Below are 20,777 nucleotides of genomic sequence, written 5' to 3' on the forward strand. Positions count from 1 at the left end.
TTGAATCATGGATTCAATTCTACGAGCCACATTATGAGAGGATCAAGCATGTTTTGTACCTGAAAATTCTATAAAGAAACGGCGCAGAAGCAGGCAACGTGTACTGCCATGTCCATGCCTCCGCCGGCAGCGGCGGCATGCATTGCACGCACGCGGCAAACGCTGGTCGAGAGCGGTTGGTGAAGTCCAGCCTGCGGCACTCGGGGAAATGTACTCGTGGGGAGGCACACATTGTCGGATGTGGGCCTTCCTCGACCACAGAGAAGCGACCTTGGCCCTGGCCTCACAGGGGCTCGTCACCGTTCGTGGCCACCACCATAGCCGGGTGCCGCCTCCGCGACATCTCGTCAACCTCGTCGCCCTCGTTGAGATGCAGCAAGGAGGAGCGCCTAGCTGGCGACCTCTCACCAACCTCGTCAAGATCAAGCGAGGTGGAGCACCTAGCCGGTGCGGAAGCCCGGGTGGTGTCAGGCAGAAGGGGTATGGTCCACGGCGACTGTGATGCGACCGCGCCGGGTGGTGTCAGGCATGGTCCCCGGCACGGTCGCAACACAGTCGCCGTGGGAGGTCACCGAAACCATCTCTCTCTCTCACACACACACACACAAACACAGGGGGGCATCGGTGCTTGTATGGCCGCGAGCGCGTTCGCGCCGGGTACATTCGCAGCCAACAGCTGGGTTTGTCTGACTTGGCAACTGAGAGTGCATCAGGATTCATATTTTTGATCCAAAGGCTGTTTGTTGGGAAATGTCTAAAAATCTGACGTTCGCCAGATAGCATTTCCCTACTAAAATGATTACTCACTTACACCTATTTTGTCTATAAAAGGACATAACTAATACTCCTCTTCATTTCATTTTACTCCACATATAAAATTTGTTTGAAGTCAACAAACGAAAAGTTTGATCAAATTTATATTAAAAAATATCAACATCAACGATACTATTGTTATATAGGAAATTAACTTGATATTTATGGTGCATCTAATGATATGGATTTTGTATTGTGAATGTTGATATTTTTTACAACGAACTTGGCCAAACTTTATGAAGTCTGACTTCATACAAATTTTATATGAAAAGTAAAAGAAAACGGAGAGAGTAATAACATAAATTGTACATTTCAAAAAACACATTATTTTACTGCCAAGCAGGAGCAAAATCACTGAACGCAAACGTAATTGCAATGTACTCTTTGTTTGCCTCGGATATCAAAGTACATATAAAACATGATGTCTCTCTACGAATGGAGAAAAACAAATTAGAACCGAGCTAGATTGGAACTAGGCTAGGAACATATGGAACTACATCAACGGCAAGGACTGTTTTCATTGGGTACTCAACGACCACCGTGCCCGCGTCGTTGTCGGGATGGTGGTACTTGAGATACCGCGTGTCGACAAGATCACTCATGAAGGATTCTCAGCCTTCTCCCTGCCGGACGTCGTGGAACCGTGTGGTGCTTAGTGGAGTTTGTATTCTGGGGAGTTATGTGTGGCACCATGAATATGTCTGTTGGTGTGTTATCTTGGAATGTCAGGGGGCTCAATAACCCCGCTAGGCGTAGCTCTGTTCATTTGTTTCTGCAAACCTGTGATGTATCACTTGTCTGTCTCCAAGAATCTAAATTGGCCATGGTGGATGTTGGGGTGGTTAGTCAAACTCTGGGCCCTGCTTTTGATGGGTTTGCCTTCCTTCCTGCTGATGGGACCAGAGGGGGTATTATTATGGCCCGGAAGCAGGACTGCTTGCATATTTCTTCAATGCATAAGGGGGAATTTTCCATCACAATTAAGGTGTCTTCTCTGTCAGATGGCAAAGAGTGGATGGCGACTTCAGTTTATGGGCCTCAAGAGGAGGAGGACAAGATTAGATTTCTGGAGGAAATCGTTGGCCTTGGTTCCAATATCCAGCTCCCTTGGATTGTGAATGGGGACTTTAATTTGGTGTGCAACGCCGAAGAACGCAGTACGCTCAGATTCAATAGAAGGCTGGCTAACAAGTTCAGACACACCATCAACTCTTTGGGTTTGCATGACATGCCATTGGTGGGGAGGAGATTCACATGGTGCAATAATCAAGAGAACATAGTGATGGCCAGGTTGGATAGGTTTTTATTCAATAATGCCTGGGAGGATGTCTTCCCAATTAGCGACCTGTTACCTCTGAGCTCCAGCATCTTTGATCACTGCCCTCTACTGATGAGCTGCTCTTCGGACAGACCAAGAACTCGACGCTTCCACTTTGAAAATTTCTGGGCCAGGTTACCAGGTTTTATGGAGATTGTCAAGGAGGCGTGGGAGGAAGAAGTCGATTCCGGTGATGCCATGCGGATTTTCTGTATCAAGCTTGGTCGAACGGCTAGGGCTCTCCGTAGTTGGGGGCAGAAGAGACAGAGTGCCTTGAATCTTCAATTTCAGATAGCCAACGAGGTGATTCTGCGTCTAGATGGTGCTCAAGAGGCCAGGCAACTATCTACTGATGAACGAAGATTGAGGGTTTTTCTCAAGGGGAAGTGTCTAGCTCTAGCTTCTCTCGAAAGAGTCCGGCTGCGCCAACGGGCTAGAATAAGGGATCTTAAGGAAGGGGATGCGAATTCGAAATATTTTCATATGAAAGCTAACGGCAGGAGGCGGAAACATAGGATACCATACTTCAGTGACGGGCAGGGGACGGTGTCAAGCATGGAGGACAAACTGAATTTGGTTAGGGATTTTTTCGTGGCCTGATGGGTACGCCCGCCCCGGTGTACTCCTCCTTGCTACTGGATCAGCTCGAGATCAATAGCTTACCTACGGACCTGGCATGTGGCCTGGAAGCTATGTTTACAGAAAATGAGGTTAAACAGGTGATCATGGACATGCCAGCGGATAGAGCTCCTGGGCCCGACGGTTTCTCGGGACTTTTCTACAAGGTCTGCTGGGACATAATTTCGCAAGATTTTATGGCGGTAATGCTCGAGCTGCACAGGAATAAGTTTTTGTCCTTTGGCTTATTGAACTCTTCAATCATCACTTTGCTGCCCAAGAAAGAGTGTTCCCTGGAGGTGGCTGATTTCAGACTGATAAATTTAATTCATGGTGTAGCAAAAATCTTTGCCAAAGTGTTGGCTGTTCGGCTCGCTCCCCTACTGTCGGCCCTCGTCTCTCAAGTACAGAGTGCGTTCATAAGCCGTAGGAGCATGCATGAGAATTTTAAGTTTGTGCACAACACAGCGAGAGAGTTGCACAGGAAGAAAATCCCGTCGGTGTTGATGAAAATTGATATCTCTAAGGCATTTGACACCCTGTCCTGGGAATTCATTATTTAGATTTTAAAGAGGAGAGGTTTTGGGAACCGTTGGTGCTCTTGGATCTGCGGCCTTCTACGTACTGCTTCCTCCTCAGTGCGGGTTAATGGTGAGATTAGTGAGCCTTTCTCTCTGGGCAGTGGGGTGAGGCAAGGCGACTCACTGTCCCCTGCTCTTTTCATCTTAGTCATGGACGTCCTACAAGCCATGATCAATTGGGCTGCACAGAACAACCTGTTGTCGAGCTTGGGTCTCAATTCCAATATGCCGAGGGCCTCCTTCTTTGCAGACGACGCGGTGCTCTTTTTGAGAAACTGCTCTAGTGATATGGAGGTGATTGCTGCCATCCTAAAACTTTTCGGAGAGGCTTCCGGGCTTCGCATCAACCTGCAAAAGAGCATGGTCACTTGCATCAGATGCGATGAGTCCTCCTCGGCGGCTGTGGCTCAGTTCTTCAGCTGCCAATCCAAATTATTCCCGCTGCAGTACCTTGGATTGCCCCTCTCTATTTACCGCTTAAAGAGACAGGACGTTTGTCCACTCATTGACAAATATTCCAACAAGATGAAGGGGTGGAAACCAAGGTTGATGGCACCGGCTGGGCGCCTAACGCTCACTCAATCGGTTCTCATGGCGTTTCCAATCCATTTCCTCTCGGTGATGCAGCTTCCGGCGTGGGCGTTGAAGATTATTAACAGGAGATGCCGGGGCTTCTTATGGAAGGGGAACTTGGATATTAATGGGGGGCACTCCCTCCTGCCATGGTCACGAGTTTGCATGCCCAAAGAATGTGGTGGCTTGGGGATCATGAATCTCAAATGGTTTGGATTCGCCCTTTGTTGTCGCTGGCCGTGCTTGAGATGGGAGACCGAGGAGAGGCCTTGGTGTATGCTGCTAGAGGAAACAGAGAAGGAAGTCTCTACCATGGTCAAAGCAGCGACGCTTATACGTTTGGGTGATGGCCAGAGGGCCAAATTTTGGACAGACAAATGGCTGCCAGGTGGGCGGTCCATTGACGAGTTGGCCCCTGCCTTGTTTTCCTTCGTCAAGGACTCGGGTCGCTCGGTGAAGGAGGCCCTTACTAATAGGGGCTAGATTAGGGAGATCTCAGGAGGCATCTCGGCCCAGGCCATGATGCAATATCTGCAAATTTGGGACCTCGTTCAAGACACAGTTCTATTGATGGAGACTCCGGATAGATTGGTTTGGAGGCTGACCGGTGATCTGAATTTCTCGGTCAGCAGTGCTTACGGTATGTTCTTCGCTGCAAATATGCGCTTTGCTTGCCATAAACCAATCTGGAAATCAAAAGCTCCACCTAGATGCAAATTTTTCATGTGGCTGGTCATTCATAAGAGATGTTTGACTGCGGATAACCTGCAAAGAAGGGGCTGGCCCTCAAATGATGTATGCCCTCTGTGTCTCTCGATGGCAGAAAACTGTAAGCATCTGTTCTTATTGTGCCGATTCACACAGCAGGTTTGGTCCAGGTTCAGAGACTGGACGCGGGCTCAGTTCTCGATCCCTGATGACCACTTTGACAGTTCTGAATCTTGGTGGATCAATACTTGAAAGGAAATTCCCAAGTCAGCTCGAAGAAATTTTGACACCATCACCATTCTAATTCACTTGAGAATTTGGAAGGAAAGAAACGCGAGGATTTTTGAGCATGTAGCCAGCAATGTGGACAGGGTGTTGGACCTGATAAGAGAAGATATTGCTGTCTGGAGATCGGCCGGTTGTGTAGGCGATGTGTACTGATGTTGGGCCCTTGCTGGGTTTCTTTTTTTTTAGTTTGTTTCTCCTCTGTTCGGAGCTTCGGCTCTGCCGATTAACAGCTCTAGATCGCCTAGACTGTCGATCGCTGTTGTACTCTCTTTCTTTCTAATATAATTCGGCCGCTGGCCCTTCGAAAAAAAAAAGATCACCGTGACCGGGCTCACAACCACGTCGATGGTAGCGCCAGAGATACGACGGTCCGGCGCGCAGCAGTATGGCGCCGGCCGACGCGGTCATCGGACGAAGAGATCGGTTGCCATGGAAAACACAGGCCTCGACGACGTGACGTCGCTCCCACCGGGCGCCGGCCAGGTCGCCGCATGCCCACATCTCCACCGACCCCATGCCGGGCCTCGGGCTGCCCACGCACAGCCACAACTCCCCGCGCAGCTCCGCCATGCTCGACGCCGCGTAGTCGATCCTCTTCTCGCAGGGAGGCCCCGGGAGGACGCCGAACGGCTCGTCGTTGTCCTCCAGGCTGAAGCGCACGAAGCCCGGGGCCTCACCGCCGTTGAGGACCCGCTCGTGGGGGTGAAGAGGAGCGAACCCTTGAAGAATGTCGCAGTGCGCCCTGGTATGACGGGGCACGGCGGTGGCGCCGCCGTCTCGCGCCAGCACTGGTCCGTCGCCCCGACGGTGAGTGTGAGCACCTCAGCTCCGAGGGAATAGGTGTAGGTGCAGCCGCCGGCGTAGAGCTCGACCTCGTCCAGGGAGCGGTAAAAGATGCGGACGACCATGTAGGTTCCCGAGCGAGGGTCGCAGCCGAGGCCGAACGCCTGGTGGCCCACGATCCGGCCAGAGGGTGGCGGGGGCGGCGCGGCGGCGCGCGGGCTCGATGGGAGCGCGTGGACGCGGCCCGTGGCCGGGTTGAGCACGCGCACGGCGGCGTCGGTGGGCACCAGCAGCAGCTCGTCGCAGTGCGCGAGGTCGTGCGCCGCTTCCGTGTCGGGGTGGAAGGAGCGGTAGTCGGGCATGGCGTCCACCACGAGGGTGGCGACGCCCTGGCCCTCCTCCCAGCGGTAGAGCCCGGCGGTGGTGAGCGTGCCGTCGTCGGCCTCGATCTGCGGCGCGATGAGCACGCTCGGGCACGGATCCTCCGTCGCCGTCGCCATCGCCAGATCGCCCGGCCGGGCTTGTTAAATTAGGTTTATTTATTAGTCGATCGTGCGAAGCAAGTTGTCACGTAAGCAAAAAAATAACTGATCGATCGGTTGGTTAATATACTCCGTATATGTAGGTTGGATCCCAAAGCAGCACGGATCGATAAAATTGGTCTCCGAGCCGTACAATACGGGAGAACACATGGAAACCAACATTAAAAAAAACTTTGTGAAAAACCATATTTGATAGTTTAAAAAAATCTAAAAAAATGATGTTCGATCTATTGTCATGCAAAATTTCAACCTGAAACAATGAAATACGAGCTATGGAAAATATATTTTAGCAATGAATAGTGTCATTACTGTTCAACTGACTTTTCGTATGGTAATAAAACATCATCTTTTAAAGGCACACATGCAACATTTCAATGCCAGAAAGAGCCGGCGTGAGGGTGATATTCATATGGGCAGTTCCTCCACTGCCTGGGAGGGCTCTGACAGTCGCAAGAGAAGGACCAAGCAGGTTTGGATGGCTAAGGGAGATGTTGACAGACGAGGTAGCCAGGATGCGTTCATTCGCGAGACAAGGCGTAAGATGTCAGTGTTTGACCGCATCTCAGATAGGACCGAAGAATCGGCGGACCCCGAGGGCCGGGGCCGCCGAGGGCAATGAATCTCCTTGCCTGGAACTGTCGGGGATTGAGGTTGAACTCGACAGTTGGCGAACTCAGGGACTTGGTAAGGTCCTACAACCCAGGGTGGTGTTTCTAAGTGAAAGGAAGAAAAGTGTCAGGGCTATGGAGAAGCTGAAGTGGAGTCTTGGGTTCAAGGAGGGTATTGCTGTGGGCTGTAATGGCAAAAGCGGGGGTATTGCATTGTGGTGGAGAGACACGGTCCAAGTGACAATTAGACCGTGGTGTCAGTACTTCATTGATGCTGCTATGACTTTTGAGGGGAAATCCCTTAGGATCACTGGATTCTATGGGGAGCCTTGGACGGAGCTAAGAGAGAAGTCCTGGGAAGCACTTCGCTTCTTGAGGAGGCAGGATGCCCTGCCGTGGATTTTTCTTGGGGATTTCAACGAGGCCCTCCTCCTGTCTGAACAACACGTTGGTAACCCAAGAAGCTTTGCCCAGATGGATAAGTTCAGGGACTGCCTAGATGATTGTGGTCTGGCAGATCTTGGCTTTTTTGGGTACCCCTACACTTGGGACAACAAAAGAGATGGCGCAGACAATATACAGGTGAGACTGGATAGGGCTGTTTGCAATGATGGATTTATGCAGATGTTTCCGGACACGACTGTTGAGCACATCATAACGGAAGAATCGGATCACAACGCCATTGTTGTGAGGGCTAGGGAGACAGCTCCTGATGCAAATCACGAGCTGGTCCTAGGAGGTTCATGTATGAAGAAATGTGGGCCAAACATGATGGGTATGATGCTATGGTGAGTGATGCGTGGACTCATGTGACCTCCCCAAGCCACGGCGCTATGAAAATGGGCGACAAACTCCAAGCTGTGACTGCGGACATGCAAACCTGGGGACGCACGGTCTTCGGGTCAGTGCGTAGACAGATTAAGAAGCTCAAGCTGGAGCTTGAACAGGCTAAGCAGCGGGCGCTGGTTTCTGGCTCCTCACTGGAGGTGCGAGATTTGGAGGGCCAGCTCAAGGAGCTATATGAGCGGGAGGAGATCATGTATAAGCAGCGTTCAAGGGTCGGTTGGCTGCGTGAAGGCGACCGGAATACCAGGTATTTTCAGAACCGTGCTAGCCACAGGAAGAGAAAGAATACAGTCCGCGGGCTTAGGCGGGATGATGGATCCAAGTGCACTGTTGATGAAGAGATGAGATCCATGGTTGCTAGTTATTATGCAAACCTATTCTGCTCTGAAGGTTCTGCCAATGCGGACAGAGTTATTGGGCTAATGGATGAGGTTATTACCACTGATATGAATGGACAGCTCTCTGCACCCATTACGGATGATGAGATAGAGTTTGCTTTATTTCAAATGGGCCCCACTAAAGCATCTGGGCCTGACGGCTTGCCTGCAATGTTCTATCAAAGACACTGGTCTTTGTTAAAGGGGGATGTTTGTGATGCGGTCCGGGACTTTCTTGCTGGAGGTATTGTCCCGGAGACCTTCAATGATACAGTAATAGTTATGATCCCGAAGGTGACTGCACCTGATCTATTATCCCAGTTTCGGCCCATTAGCCTCTGCAATGTGCTCTACAAAATTGCGTCTAAGGTGTTGGCCAACAGACTTAAGAGCATTCTTCCCATGTTAATCTCTGAAGAACAAAGTGCTTTTGTCCCGGGAAGGCTAATTACGGATAATGTCTTGGTGGCATATGAATGTGTCCATGCGATTCGACATCGGAAGAGGAAGATGCCTTTGTGTGCAGTCAAACTCGATATGATGAAGGCATACGATCAGGTGGAGTGGATCTTTCTGGAACAAGTCCTGCAGAAGTATGGTTTTGCTCAGAGCTGGATTGATATGATCATGAGATGTGTTAGGACAGCTAGGTTCTCTGTCAAGCTCAATGGGGGTTTCTCTGACATCTTTCTGCCATCACGAGGTCTTCGGCAGGGAGACCCGTTGTCTCCATATTTGTTTCTTTTTTGTGTTGAAGGTTTTTCAGCTCTGTTACGACGAGCCCAACAGGAAAATAAAATCAAAGGAGTGTCGTTTGGGAGCACTGGCCCCCATGTGACTCATCTTCTCTTTGCCGATGACAGCATCGTGTTCTTGGAGGGATCGCAAACTAGTATGCAAGCCCTGAGAGATATTCTTCAAGTATATGAACAAGCTTCTGGGCAGCGGGTGAATTTGCAAAAGTCTTCTATCTTCTTCGGAAAGGGTAGTTCGGCGGTTAATAAGGACATGCTCAAAAGTACTATTGGAATCACTTCTGAAGCTCTTAGCGAAAAATATTTGGGTCTCCCAACAGTGGTTGGGCGATCAAAAGAGGGCACTTTCAAGCATGTCAAGGAAAGCTCGCGGGGTAAAGTGTTGGGCTAGAAGGGTCAAGGGCTATCGAAGGCGGCCAAAGAAGTCCTTGCCAAATCAGGATTACAAGCAACTCCAACGTTCACCATGAGTTGTTTTCAACTCTCAAAGAAAATGTGCCGGAACCTGACATCCATTTCTTCTAACTTCTGGTGGGGTTCAGCTCATGGTGAAAACAAGGTTCATTGGATAGGGTGGGACAAAATGTGTATGGCTAAGAGGGATGGTGGGATGGGGTTCCGAAATTATGAGGCTTTTAACCAAGCTTTACTGGCGAAGCAAGCCTGGCGAATCCTTCAAGTTCCAGATTATCTTGCTGCTAGGGTTCTTCGTGCCTGGTACTTCCCACACTCTTCAATCATGCAAGCTACATGCCCTTCCAACGGCTCTTTTACGTTCAGAAGTATTCTGCATGGCCGTGACCTGCTGAAAGAAGGATTGGTGTGGCGTGTTGGCGATGGCACGCAAATTTTAATCCACCACGATAACTGGATCCCTCGAAAAGGATGTCTGCGGCCACTGGGTCAAACTTTCATCCAGGGTATAACAAGGGTGGCTGACTTGCTGGATGGAGATGGAACCTGCTGGGATGCTTCTAAAGTCGAAGCCATGTTCTCTGAGGATGATGCTACTGATATCATGCAAATCCCGGTGGGTGGAAGCGAGGTTCACGACTTCATGGCCTGGAATTACACTAAGGATGGAGTGTTCACTGTTCGCTCAGGTTACCACATGGCAATGAATATTAGGAGGGCTAGATCCGGACGGCCGGAGGGCTCATCGTCTGTCAATACCCGCAGAAACTGGCTTGCTCTATGGGGTGCCCATGTTCCAAATAAAGTGAAAATCCACGCGTGGAGGCTTATGTCTAATGGGCTGGCCACTGGGTCTGAGCTCCACCTGCGCCAAATCAAGGCGGGTATTTTTTGCCCAGCGTGTGGAAGGGAGGAGACCCTGATCCACCGGTTCTGGGAGTGCCCGCACTCCAAAGCCTTCTGGAGGGAACTTGCTGCGAGGAGGAGTGTAGATGTGATGGCTCCTCCGACGGGTATTGGTTCTCATCAGGAGCTTGGTAGATGGCTCAAGAGCTGGGTGGGGATTGCAAATGATGAACAAAAGGAGTGCTTTTTGCAAGGGGTTTACGGACTTTGGCTGGCCAGGAATGCGACGAGGGATGGCACTAGGATTCAGGAAGCCAGGGAGGTTGCTGGTTCAGTCTCTCGGCTCATGGACGAGTGGGTCAATGCGGTTCCGAGGAAGGTGAAATCTGCCGCAAAACCCCCTGTTGAAAGATGGTCGCCTCCGGAGAGGGGCTGGATGAAGGCGAATGTTGATGGTGCTGTTGCTGTTGCATCCAGCTCGGGTAATGGTGGCGGTGGCGTGGTCTTTCGCGACCATGCTGGCGCCTTTAGAGGAGCGCTGGCTCACTTCTTCCCCCAAGTTTCAAAGCCTGAAGCGGTGGAGTTATTGGCATGTAGGAAAGCACTCCAAGTGGGACGTGAGATGAACATCCAGAGAATTCATGTTGAAATGGACTGCAAGGAAGCTGTTAGAATGATCAATGGAGCAGGCAAGAATCTCTCTCTGTTGGGCACTATCGTTGAAGATATCAAGAGGCTCATGCAGGGATGGCAGGGCTGCAAGGTTTCCTGGAGAAGAAGATCTGCGAATAAAGCTGCGCATATACTTGCTAAGTTAGCTGTGGGTGATGGGGTGTGTGTTGTATGGCCACATGCGCCACCAGACTGTATTTTAAGTGTAATAGCTGACGAGATCCTAGACTATGCTTAAATAAAGTTTGAAGTTTCCCTAAGAAAAAACATTTCAATGCCAGTGCGAATCTCTATACAGAACATGTTACTAGTATCTCTGAAACTCCTCGTCTGCTATGAAAGTCCCACTTTCTCTTCTCTTCTCTTTTTTACTTAAGAACAATGTACTCCCTTCGATCATATTACTTGTCGCTCAAATGAACGTGTCCAGTGGTGGAGCTTCATAGAAAAAGTTGGACGGGCCAGACAAATTAATAGAGAGGACAGTTTTTTTCAAATTTTTTAATCATATAGACAATACACACTTTTTTTCCTCGGAGTACTCTAGCCATGAGGTGAAAAAGACCAAACCAACTGTACTGGAATCGGTGCCAATGCCCTCGTGCACCTGAAAGATTATAATCCTATATACAGGATTGCATAAGACCTAACATCAAATATGCCCTACTCACATTATCTCTTTGTTCTGGAAGATATTGTCAATTTTGAGGGTGCAATCTAGGATCTTCCTGCGAGAGCTCAATACCTTGGGAACTTCATTTTTTTTTCATTTTGGTTATGTTGTTGTTCCAATTGTAAGCAAGGGGTGATCTTCCTCAATTTATAGTTATATGTAAAAAGTTCAAATCAAAATTGAAAACACACATCGTTTCTCCATGTGTATTTCAGATTTTCACATAGAACTTTTACCAGATTGTGCATGCATCTCCCAGATGCAGAGGCCCGGGGTCATCCTTCTTTTCTGAAAAAAAATGTCTTATGAACACTCACAATTTTTCCAGAATTTCTTGAAACATCTAAATTTGTTTTCTGAAAATTTGTATCATGGGAGCAGGCAGTGTGTAGGAGCATCGGATATCTTCCCACACTGGCTTACATATCTCCTATCGGCGATCCGCCCAGAACCGGACATGTATATATAGACCCGAGCAGGGGGCGACGGTTGTTGGGCGATCTACAGGGCGACGAACACAATCACACCGCTGAGCTTTGGGCCGAGTTTTTGGCTTAACATCAGGGGCGTACGTACATGCCCTTGGTGTGCGAGCGGTCACGAGTAACCCATGTACAATCTACGCAGTGAAACGTACAAGGAAGCATGTTCTTTCTTCTTTCTTCTATATAGAAAGCATTTCATTCCTGAATGCTCACGGAATGGTAATCCATCGATAGGGTTCCTCGCCACCTCTTGAAACTAGATCATGTACAAGTATCTAAAAAACAAAGAAACTTCATATGAGGGGTTATCTATCGGGAGAAAGAAAGCTTGTTCACCTATTGAGGAGACTTGAACACGAAACCAAACTACTGCAAATGGAGGATTCAGTTCACTACCATGCATTGCATGCACTTAATATGAAATATTTCACTTATTGTACTATCATGAAGTCAAATCAAAGATCGATTAATTATTATACAGTTGATGTTTCAAGAAAACACCAATGAACTATTAGTTTCATAGCAACAGTGAACGACACAAAAGAGATTTGATTGTGTTTTGTACACCCATTAGAGCATTTCCAACAGGCGCCTAAAAAGAGCTCCACGCGCTAAAAATTCTTTTTTTGGGCGCTGAACAGCTCCAACAAATGCTGTATAATATTGCGCGCTACAAAGTTTTGGGCACGCGCTGAAAAACGCTATCGCGCGCAGCATATTTTAGGCTTCGGATTGCACGCACTTCACAATTTGCACTGCGTGCTTTTCTGGGCGCGCGCTTTTGGGCATCTGCTAAAGCAATGTTGATCCCGACGCATTAAAAGTGCTACAATGACGCGGTATAACTTTTATTGGGCTTGAAATTTTTATGTGGCTGTTGGAGATGCTCTTATATAAAGGCTTTCCATACAACTAAACCGTATATCAAAACCAGAAAGATAGTCACAAGTTAACCTACATATTCTCTGACTATCCGTTAGTCCTTTGAATAGCAATTTCTATGCCAAATGTACTCAAGAACTTCAAAACTTTGCAAACCCTGTCATCAATCCCATCACATTTGACTTTGATAATCTTCAGGTACCCTGAAATAGCCGCTGGTTTCTCCAATAAACCAGGATTTTCTTCCACTTCCAATGCATGTTTACGTTTTCCTTGCTGTAGTAGAAAAGAATGTTTCACCAATATCCATCAATCACGCACAAAAACTTTACAGTATCTCTGCAATTGTCCACTTGAAAAAAAATACCTTACGCAATTGAAGTGTCAGATTCTCAAGAACTGGTGAATGCTCTAGCATACAAACTAGTGCACTGAGGTCAGGTCTCACACACCACTGGTTCATCAGCAATGTCTTTAACTTACTAAATGTAGGGTACCATGTCAAATCCCTTCTGAAAATAAACTGAACAAAGGGCAAAGCAGTTACAGCTAAGGATCTTTGGATAATTATTTAAAATTCATACCTAGAGAAAGCGTGTATACAATGTCAGCATCTCATATTAGCAACTACCTCTACATTTACATACAAATGTTCATATATCTTTAGGAATTAACATCATGCACATGTTGTCTGAATGGTTATTCTCGGTATCACATGACTTTCTCAACTAGAATGTTGTCAGACCCCAAAGTGCAATCGCATAAACATATGTATCAAGAATTTCTAACATTTGTGCAATCTAACATATAAACGCTGCTGTGTTACCCGCCATTCTAGCGCACTTGCGCTCGCGAGGCCTTTTCCACCCCACGATCGATTTACTGTCGCTCGTTTTACCGTGTTGTCGGCTGGTCAACCGTCCGTCTCTTTTACACCCGCAGGCTTTGGCTGAGATTGCATGACCGGTGGGCTCGCTCATTTGTGGGGCCAAGAAGCAGTGGGCGGGTTGCGCGCCCACGGCGTCGGTGAGTGGCTGGGTCTGGGGTTGGGCAGATGAAAACCTAACGCACGCACGCACATGGCCTTCCCCCTCCCTCACTTTTACTCCCTCCTGGCCGCCGCCGCCGCTCCTCCTCTTCCTCCTCTCTCCCGTAGCAGATCCACCTCCCCTTCCTTTTATTCATCCTCCACGCGACCATCGACGATGCGTGGTTCTAGATCGGACGTCTCCATGGAGAGCAGGGATGAAGAAGCAGTACAGGCCTGCGGTGGGGCGACCCGAACCGAGGAGAACTCGGCGACAGGGAAAAGAAGCAGCAGTGGCAGCGCTTGTCTCGGTGGGGTGGAGCTGCTCGGAAGATGGAAGGGGACTGTCGACTTGCGGGACGAGCAGGCCGGCCCTTGTTCGCCCTAGAGACACTTCCGACGCCGCAAGCCAGGGCAGCTCGACCACAGGTGAGCGGGTCTCTTTCCTTTCCCTTTTCCCGTCTCTCTCTCTCTCGCTCTCTTTCTTTTTTCCTCACTTTCTACTCTGAAGAAGCCCGCAGGAGCAGTAAACCATGGAGGATTTGGAGGCTGCTCACGTTTGTAACAGTAAACCATGGAGAATATGGGGGATGCACGACCTTAGAGCAGCAAACCATGTCAGGCAAGGTAAAAGCAACACACAGTCATACTGCTCAAACCATGGATGTTTGGGAATTTTTTCTTAAGATCTATATGATTTTTGTCTGAATAGTTAAAGTATTTCTTTGGACTACTTTGATTCTCTGAAAAAATTGTGAGAAGTAAGATGGTTGGCTTCTCATGTAGAACTCAATTTACAGTTACTATCATTTTTTTAATTGCCACTGTTTTCCCTTTTCAATTTATAACAAGATATGTGCTTTTATCAGGTTTACACAAAAAAGATTCAGGAAATCTAGATTGGGGGAGCAACAAAAAGCTTCAGATGTGTAAACTAATATATACGTTCCATAACTTTTTTGTGTTTGCAGCATAGTCTAGAAATTTAGTGTAGAGAAACTAAAATAGTTCAAGATAAAAAGGTTGTTGTACAAAACGAATTGTTTGTCCCCGTTTATCTTGTCATTTTGTTACAAATGAAAACATAGTCGGGAAAAATCATGGAACGGTTTCTGTCATGAAGCATGAGAATGATAGTACCTGAAATTGCGAGAGCTGGCCTTCTATCTTTTTTTACAAGTACTCTGTTTTTCGTAGCTAATAATGATGGTTGCAGCTTATAATTACTGAACTATCCGGCGTGGTGTGGGCATGTTGTAATTACATCCTTCGATATTTCTGTGCAATATTTGGTTCATTTGGTATTCATAAATTTATTTATGTCCAATAGGAAGGAAGATGCATGAAGTTCCTGTTTTCTTGGGTGACCTCAGTTTCCTAATGATATCTTCATAGCATACAGATGGTTGCCAATTAGCTTATATCAGTTTCCTAATAATATCTTCATAGCATACTTTTTTGGGATAATGGTGACCAAAACGCCCCGGTTTCTCTAATTTGTAGGAATGAAAATCTTGAATTGCTTTTGATGGATTTCTCACTCATCAAAATAAAGCCACCAGCCTTCACATAGAGGTTGATTAATCACTTTGGCCAGTCGTTCTGTTTTTCTATGTTGCGGAATAGGAATGTCGTATGATCATTTATTTCCTCTGCGTCATTTTAAGTTCTACATCTTATCTCTTATTATGATAAATCATCAATATCATACGTCTATTACTCTTCCTGATTCTACATATTGTTTTCAGTCATAGATTTAGAGTGTTTTTTTTCATGTTCTTGCAAAGCAGATGTGTTTAAAAAACTATAGCTATTTTACTGCTTTTCGGATGCTATGAAATGCTTATACTAAATTTCACAAATATGTTCATGTCTTTCTATATTTATACAATGTATGTTGTGTTGCTCAATGCTCGCTACCTCTGGTATTAATCTCTCTTGCATTCCTTTACTAATACCATTATCTTGTGCTTCTAAATACCACAATCTGATCAAAGCCTTACGCCTCTGCAAAATGGCGAGGTCTTCATGGCACTAAAATCTGGTATTTACCTCCATTTTCTGCCGTCAACTGTTAATGAAAGTAGTACGATGCCTAATTTTGCCTTCTGTCGATTTTTTTTCTTAAGGTAACTCTAAACTTAGGTTGATGCCTTCGCTAACTTTAATTTTGTGTCCTGATGCTATGGCCTAATTTTTTCTATTGTCCTTGAGCACCCCGTAGCTAATATAATGTGAATAGGAGTTTAGTTTGCTACTTATACAGCAATAGATCCATTTTTGTAGCTGCCAGATAGTATTCTTCCTGTCTCATTATGTCTTTTTGCTTCATATTCAGGGTCAAACTGGGCTATATTTCTTTCATTGAGGCGAGGGTGATTCCAGCAGGTGAGGCGCAATTTAGACATCTGGATGATGTCTTGCTATGTCCAGGTGGTACCATGTCTGAATTAAGATTTCCCTTGCTGATTTTGCTTGGCGTACTCGCCTTTTTTCTTGAAGTTGGGCGTCAGTCGTCTCTGCGGCAAGGTAAGCTTATCCCATTTACTTTGTTCAACCCAGAGTCAAGATTCATATCCCCTTCACTGTCATTTCATTTGTGAGCATTTATTCCATTGATCTATGCCATCGGCACCCTGACGATTTAGCCTTTTCTGCTGATCACAATTGCTTGCATCTGCCATCTCATTGAGGAAATGCCCCTGCTCCTCTTAACTAAAATTAATGTGAAATATGTTTCTACCAAAATTAATGTGAAATATGTTTCTATCAAAATTAATGTGAAGCACTATTGCCTCCTAGAGTACCCGCCATTCTGGAGGCCTCGCGCGCGCCATGGTTGAGGTGTGTGGACGGCGTGGATGGGATCGCGCGGTTGGTCAAGGCAAGATTTCCCTTTCCCCTTCCTCGATCTGCTATGTCCTCGCTTCTTTGAGCATGTGTTGATGTGCAGGATCACCTTTGCAGGTCTTGCTTGCCGCTGTTGGATGTAAGCAGAGGCGTTGCGGTGGTCGAAGTCTCCTAGGCAGGTTTATCTGCTTTGAGATGTGCCATAGTTTGAGAGGTAAGCTCTGGTGATTCATTTTCTTTGGCCGTCTATAGGCATCTTTGTTACATGGAATTAGGTATCTTAGATAAAGAACTACTATCAAATAAAATATGCATATGAGTTTCCATATCTCTTGGTTATTTATCCTAACCAATTACTTAGTATTACTTAGAGTGTGTTTGTTCGGGCTACAATTTCCATGCCTACAGCTGAAGGAGCGACTGTAGCTGCAGAGAGGCTTCAGAGCATGGTAACATTGTTTATGAGAAAAATCCACGACGGACTAATAACCTACTTCTTCTAGGAAGTATCTACTGTAAGTTTATGACTTGGTGCTAGCTGAAGCTTGCATTTTCTACCAAAACTGCTATTAACAAAAGAACTCTAGCGACCCAGGATTTTATCTTTAACTGCTATTAAACTCACAAGAGGGAGCATTTTAATAACAAAAGAACTCTATCCATGTTTTCTGATATACTGTGTATATGCATGATGTACTAGCAGTTCCTATTTTTTAACTATTGCGTACCAGAAAAACGAATTGGTAATAAATTGATGTATTGAATTATGTTATGAGAGGGATTTGTTCATTTCAAAACTAAGGAAGTTGTCAGTTCAAAAAAATACTAAGGAAGTTGGATGAGCTTAAAGCACCTATTCAGCAGTTAACTGAACTTTTCTAATTGTATTTTAAATCCACAAGAGGGTAAAATCAATGCTCTTTCCCAGATCATCTAAATCAGATGGATGGGCTCCAAACTCCCAGTGTCGTTTGTCGTTTTTGTGTTATAATTTTTTACTTGAGTGCCTTTGGACATATGGTACTATGGAGAGGTGACATTAGCACAATCGATGGTTGTTTCTCCTCCCCTATCAACCACATCTGCTGACTCTATATGTCAATATATCAGCAAAACGAGATATCATTGTTTTATGGAGTTCACAGATTATTGAAGATTTTTGCTGCCATGGAATTGTGAGTTTGTGACTATACATTCTTGTCCTACATGTGAGTTGAAGATATATTGTCTCTGTATATGAATATAAATATCCAGGTATGTAAGCAAGTCCTAACATTTATTTACATATTTATCAATGAAATGCATCCAGGCAAGTCACATCTTACATACAATTGCCCACTTATAGGTAAATTTGATGATTCATAAATTAACCGGTTGGAGATCGGTAGACAGTCAAGTGTATTGATAACTGGAGTTTAGAGCTCAAAATCCTTCTAACTTTTCTACTAACTGTATTTCTTGACAGCTTCCAGAGAAGAACAAATACTCTTAGTCATTCTCTGGCATGTATAGTATACAATACTAGAGATGTGAATGGATGTAGTTCATTTAGTAGAGTATTAGTAGGTGATGATTTCTTTTCTTCACAGTCAACTGGTGTATATCCTGATATGTTTAGCCTGTTCCATAATTAATTTGTAAAGTAGCCTGAACAATTGTACAGTCTCTCTGTGTATTAGTACTCTGTTTTTTGGGCAACTTGAAGAAATCAGTTTCTCATGACATGTGAAAATGAGTTTATTTACCTTAACTGTTGCTTTTAGTACTCCCTCCGTTCTGAATTACTTGTCGCAGGTATGGATGTATCTAGATGTATTTTAGTTCTAGATACATCTATTTCTGCGACGAGTAATTTGGAACGGAGGGAGTAGTTAAGAAAGATGTTTGTGAGATAGTCATCACAGTGAAGCTTGGCGAAGGGACTTCTGGTGAGGCCTACAAGGCTGGAAGCACTGCATGTAAAGTGGTACCCTCTCATGGATACTCATTTGTCAACTAATAGATGGCCATACTAGAGAAGCACAAGCAGCGCACACACAAGGACCCTAACAGGTTGTAAATACCTGGATGATTATTCCACATAAACAAAGTCATTGTCATTTTAACACAAGAAGCAAGCATTGTCCCATAACACAGATAGCTAATGTTTCTGTTGAGTAGCAAAATTCATTCATTAGTCATGGGGCATCAAGAAGAGCAAACACCAATGCTGTAAGGCATACCTGTTCCATATAACCATGCAGAAAGTAGTAAAGCCTTTCACCTTTGCAAGGCACTGTGATCCATGTCCTAGCTCAAGCATGCCATAGCTCCCTGTATAATGCGTCGCTAGAACTCCCTGCACAAAAGGATTTATTATGTGAACGAGGCATACAATTCAAGGGGCCTTTCGCCTTAATTTATAGTGGTAGGTTTTAGCAGTTGATCATGAGTTAATTTAACCAGCATTTACTATATCTAAACTGGTACTACATGCAGGGATAAGTGATCCATCACTTGCCTGGCGTGCTAGCACCAATTTACAATATAACCGTAAGATTTTATTTCTCGAAATATAGGAGCTTCATGGACTACAGCACCCCGTTCCATTTCATCAATGAACCAAGAGTTTTACAGCGGGTAGGAAGCCAGGGTGCCCACAACCATAAGAAGTTGAAGATAAAACACATTGTGATTATTCAACACCGAATTGTGATTATTACCAAATTGAGCATTTCCCTCCATTGTGGGTTGGAATTTGCAAACATCCAAAAGGAAAGGAAAAGATAATGTATGAACCAAACTATCAAAACTACTACTCCCTCCGTTCCTAAATATTTGTCTTTCTAGCCATTTCAAATGACTACTACATACGGATGTATGTAGACATATTTTAGAGTGTAGATTCACTTATTTTGCTCCGTATGTAGTCACTTGTTGAAATGCCTAGAAAGACAAGTATTTAGGAACGGAGGGAGTAGAAATTCTCTATGCCCTTTTGGTTTTCATCAGTGCATAACAAAAGTGCCAAACAATCAACCTAGACAACGATATTACTAAAAGTTATTTAGTGCTAGAAAACAATGCCGGGTCTCCTTGAATTATACCCAAGTCCACATCTCTACTTCTTTAGTATCCACCCAGGAACTCATCACTCTCCAGGGAATCTCAATTCAGGTAGAACAAGCCAAGGAAACGCACAACAATCCCAAACAGCAATAGCAAAGCAAAGGAACCGAACCTGAGGCACCCGAGGCGCTGGAATTCGACATCTTTGCCGCCCAGTCCAAATGACGCCCAGCCAGAACTAATGAGTGTGGGTTGATATGCTCGCCCCATGCGCGCCTCCACGGATCTTGCCCCACTCCACGGCCATGGCAACGGCCGGCACGGAGCGCACACGACACTACGACAGCGAGCACGAGACAATGGAGGGGGTCACGCAGCGCGTCGCGGCGGTGTAGGTGGTTCGCAGGTCGACCGCGTGCGGTGGGTGTCGGAGAGCTCACATTTTGTTGCGACAGTGCGCGGCGTGGCTACCGCATGCCGTAGTGAGGCGCAGTGCAGTGACACACGGCAGCAACCCTCCACGACGTGCCGAGGTGCGGCGTCCCCTCCTGCCACCTGTGCAACTCACACTATTGAGCTGCCGATGTCTTTGTGTGTACGAGAAGAGATGCCCAGAGCGTGACGGGATATCCTTATCTCTTTGGCCATTTTACAATTTAGCCCTTATGGTTTGCGCTATTCGTAAATAAGTTATATACCTTGCATGCATGCCCAATTAATGTTAGCTTTCAGTCACACTTTTAAATAATTCATTTTTATGCATTTTTAAAATCATATGGACCAAGGGCCTATGACCAAGGCAAAATAGTGCTACCCTTTTACTAAACTAAATCTTATAGATTAATCTTTCTAAGGAATCCACCCAGTCTAGGGGAGCAAAGCAACAAGGAAACCCAAGAACCCAACAAATTGTTGGATCATATCTTGTACTGTCAAGTATATTTGTAGTTAAATTGTTGATTTGAAAACAAAAAAAAAATATTCATTTGTTGATGCACTGAATTCGTGTGCAGCGGCAAAAATAAAAGGGCAGTGGATGGAATGGATGCAAGTGCCATTCGGTGGTTGCG

General features: G+C 46.0%; 1 protein-coding gene, 2 long non-coding RNA genes and 1 pseudogene across 3 annotated transcripts; 2 read left to right on the plus strand and 2 right to left on the minus strand.

The window, feature by feature from the left end:
- The window catches only part of LOC119315530, a 13,516-nt pseudogene extending 7,334 nt beyond the window's left edge, over positions 1 to 6,182 (minus strand).
- Positions 6,183 to 12,818: 6,636 nt separating this feature from the next.
- Positions 12,819 to 20,139, minus strand: LOC119319582. Its single transcript, XM_037594036.1, has 4 exons — positions 19,880 to 20,139; positions 18,882 to 18,997; positions 13,150 to 13,305; positions 12,819 to 13,058 (listed from the first exon to the last, which is right to left on the minus strand). Exons 2-4 carry the CDS (start codon positions 18,888 to 18,890, stop codon positions 12,870 to 12,872), a joined length of 354 nt encoding a protein of 117 aa, XP_037449933.1. The 5' UTR covers positions 18,891 to 18,997; positions 19,880 to 20,139; the 3' UTR covers positions 12,819 to 12,869.
- LOC119319584 lies at positions 13,805 to 16,694 on the plus strand. Its single transcript, XR_005154526.1, has 3 exons — positions 13,805 to 14,238; positions 14,321 to 16,338; positions 16,612 to 16,694. It is a non-coding gene; the product is annotated as an uncharacterized LOC119319584 (long non-coding RNA).
- LOC119319583 lies at positions 16,779 to 18,383 on the plus strand. Its single transcript, XR_005154525.1, has 2 exons — positions 16,779 to 17,913; positions 18,005 to 18,383. It is a non-coding gene; the product is annotated as an uncharacterized LOC119319583 (long non-coding RNA).
- Positions 20,140 to 20,777: the final 638 nt, after the last annotated feature.

The sequence above is a fragment of the Triticum dicoccoides genome, chromosome 6A (genome assembly GCF_002162155.2).
Source record: "Triticum dicoccoides isolate Atlit2015 ecotype Zavitan chromosome 6A, WEW_v2.0, whole genome shotgun sequence".
Taxonomy (NCBI): Eukaryota; Viridiplantae; Streptophyta; class Magnoliopsida; order Poales; family Poaceae; genus Triticum; species Triticum dicoccoides.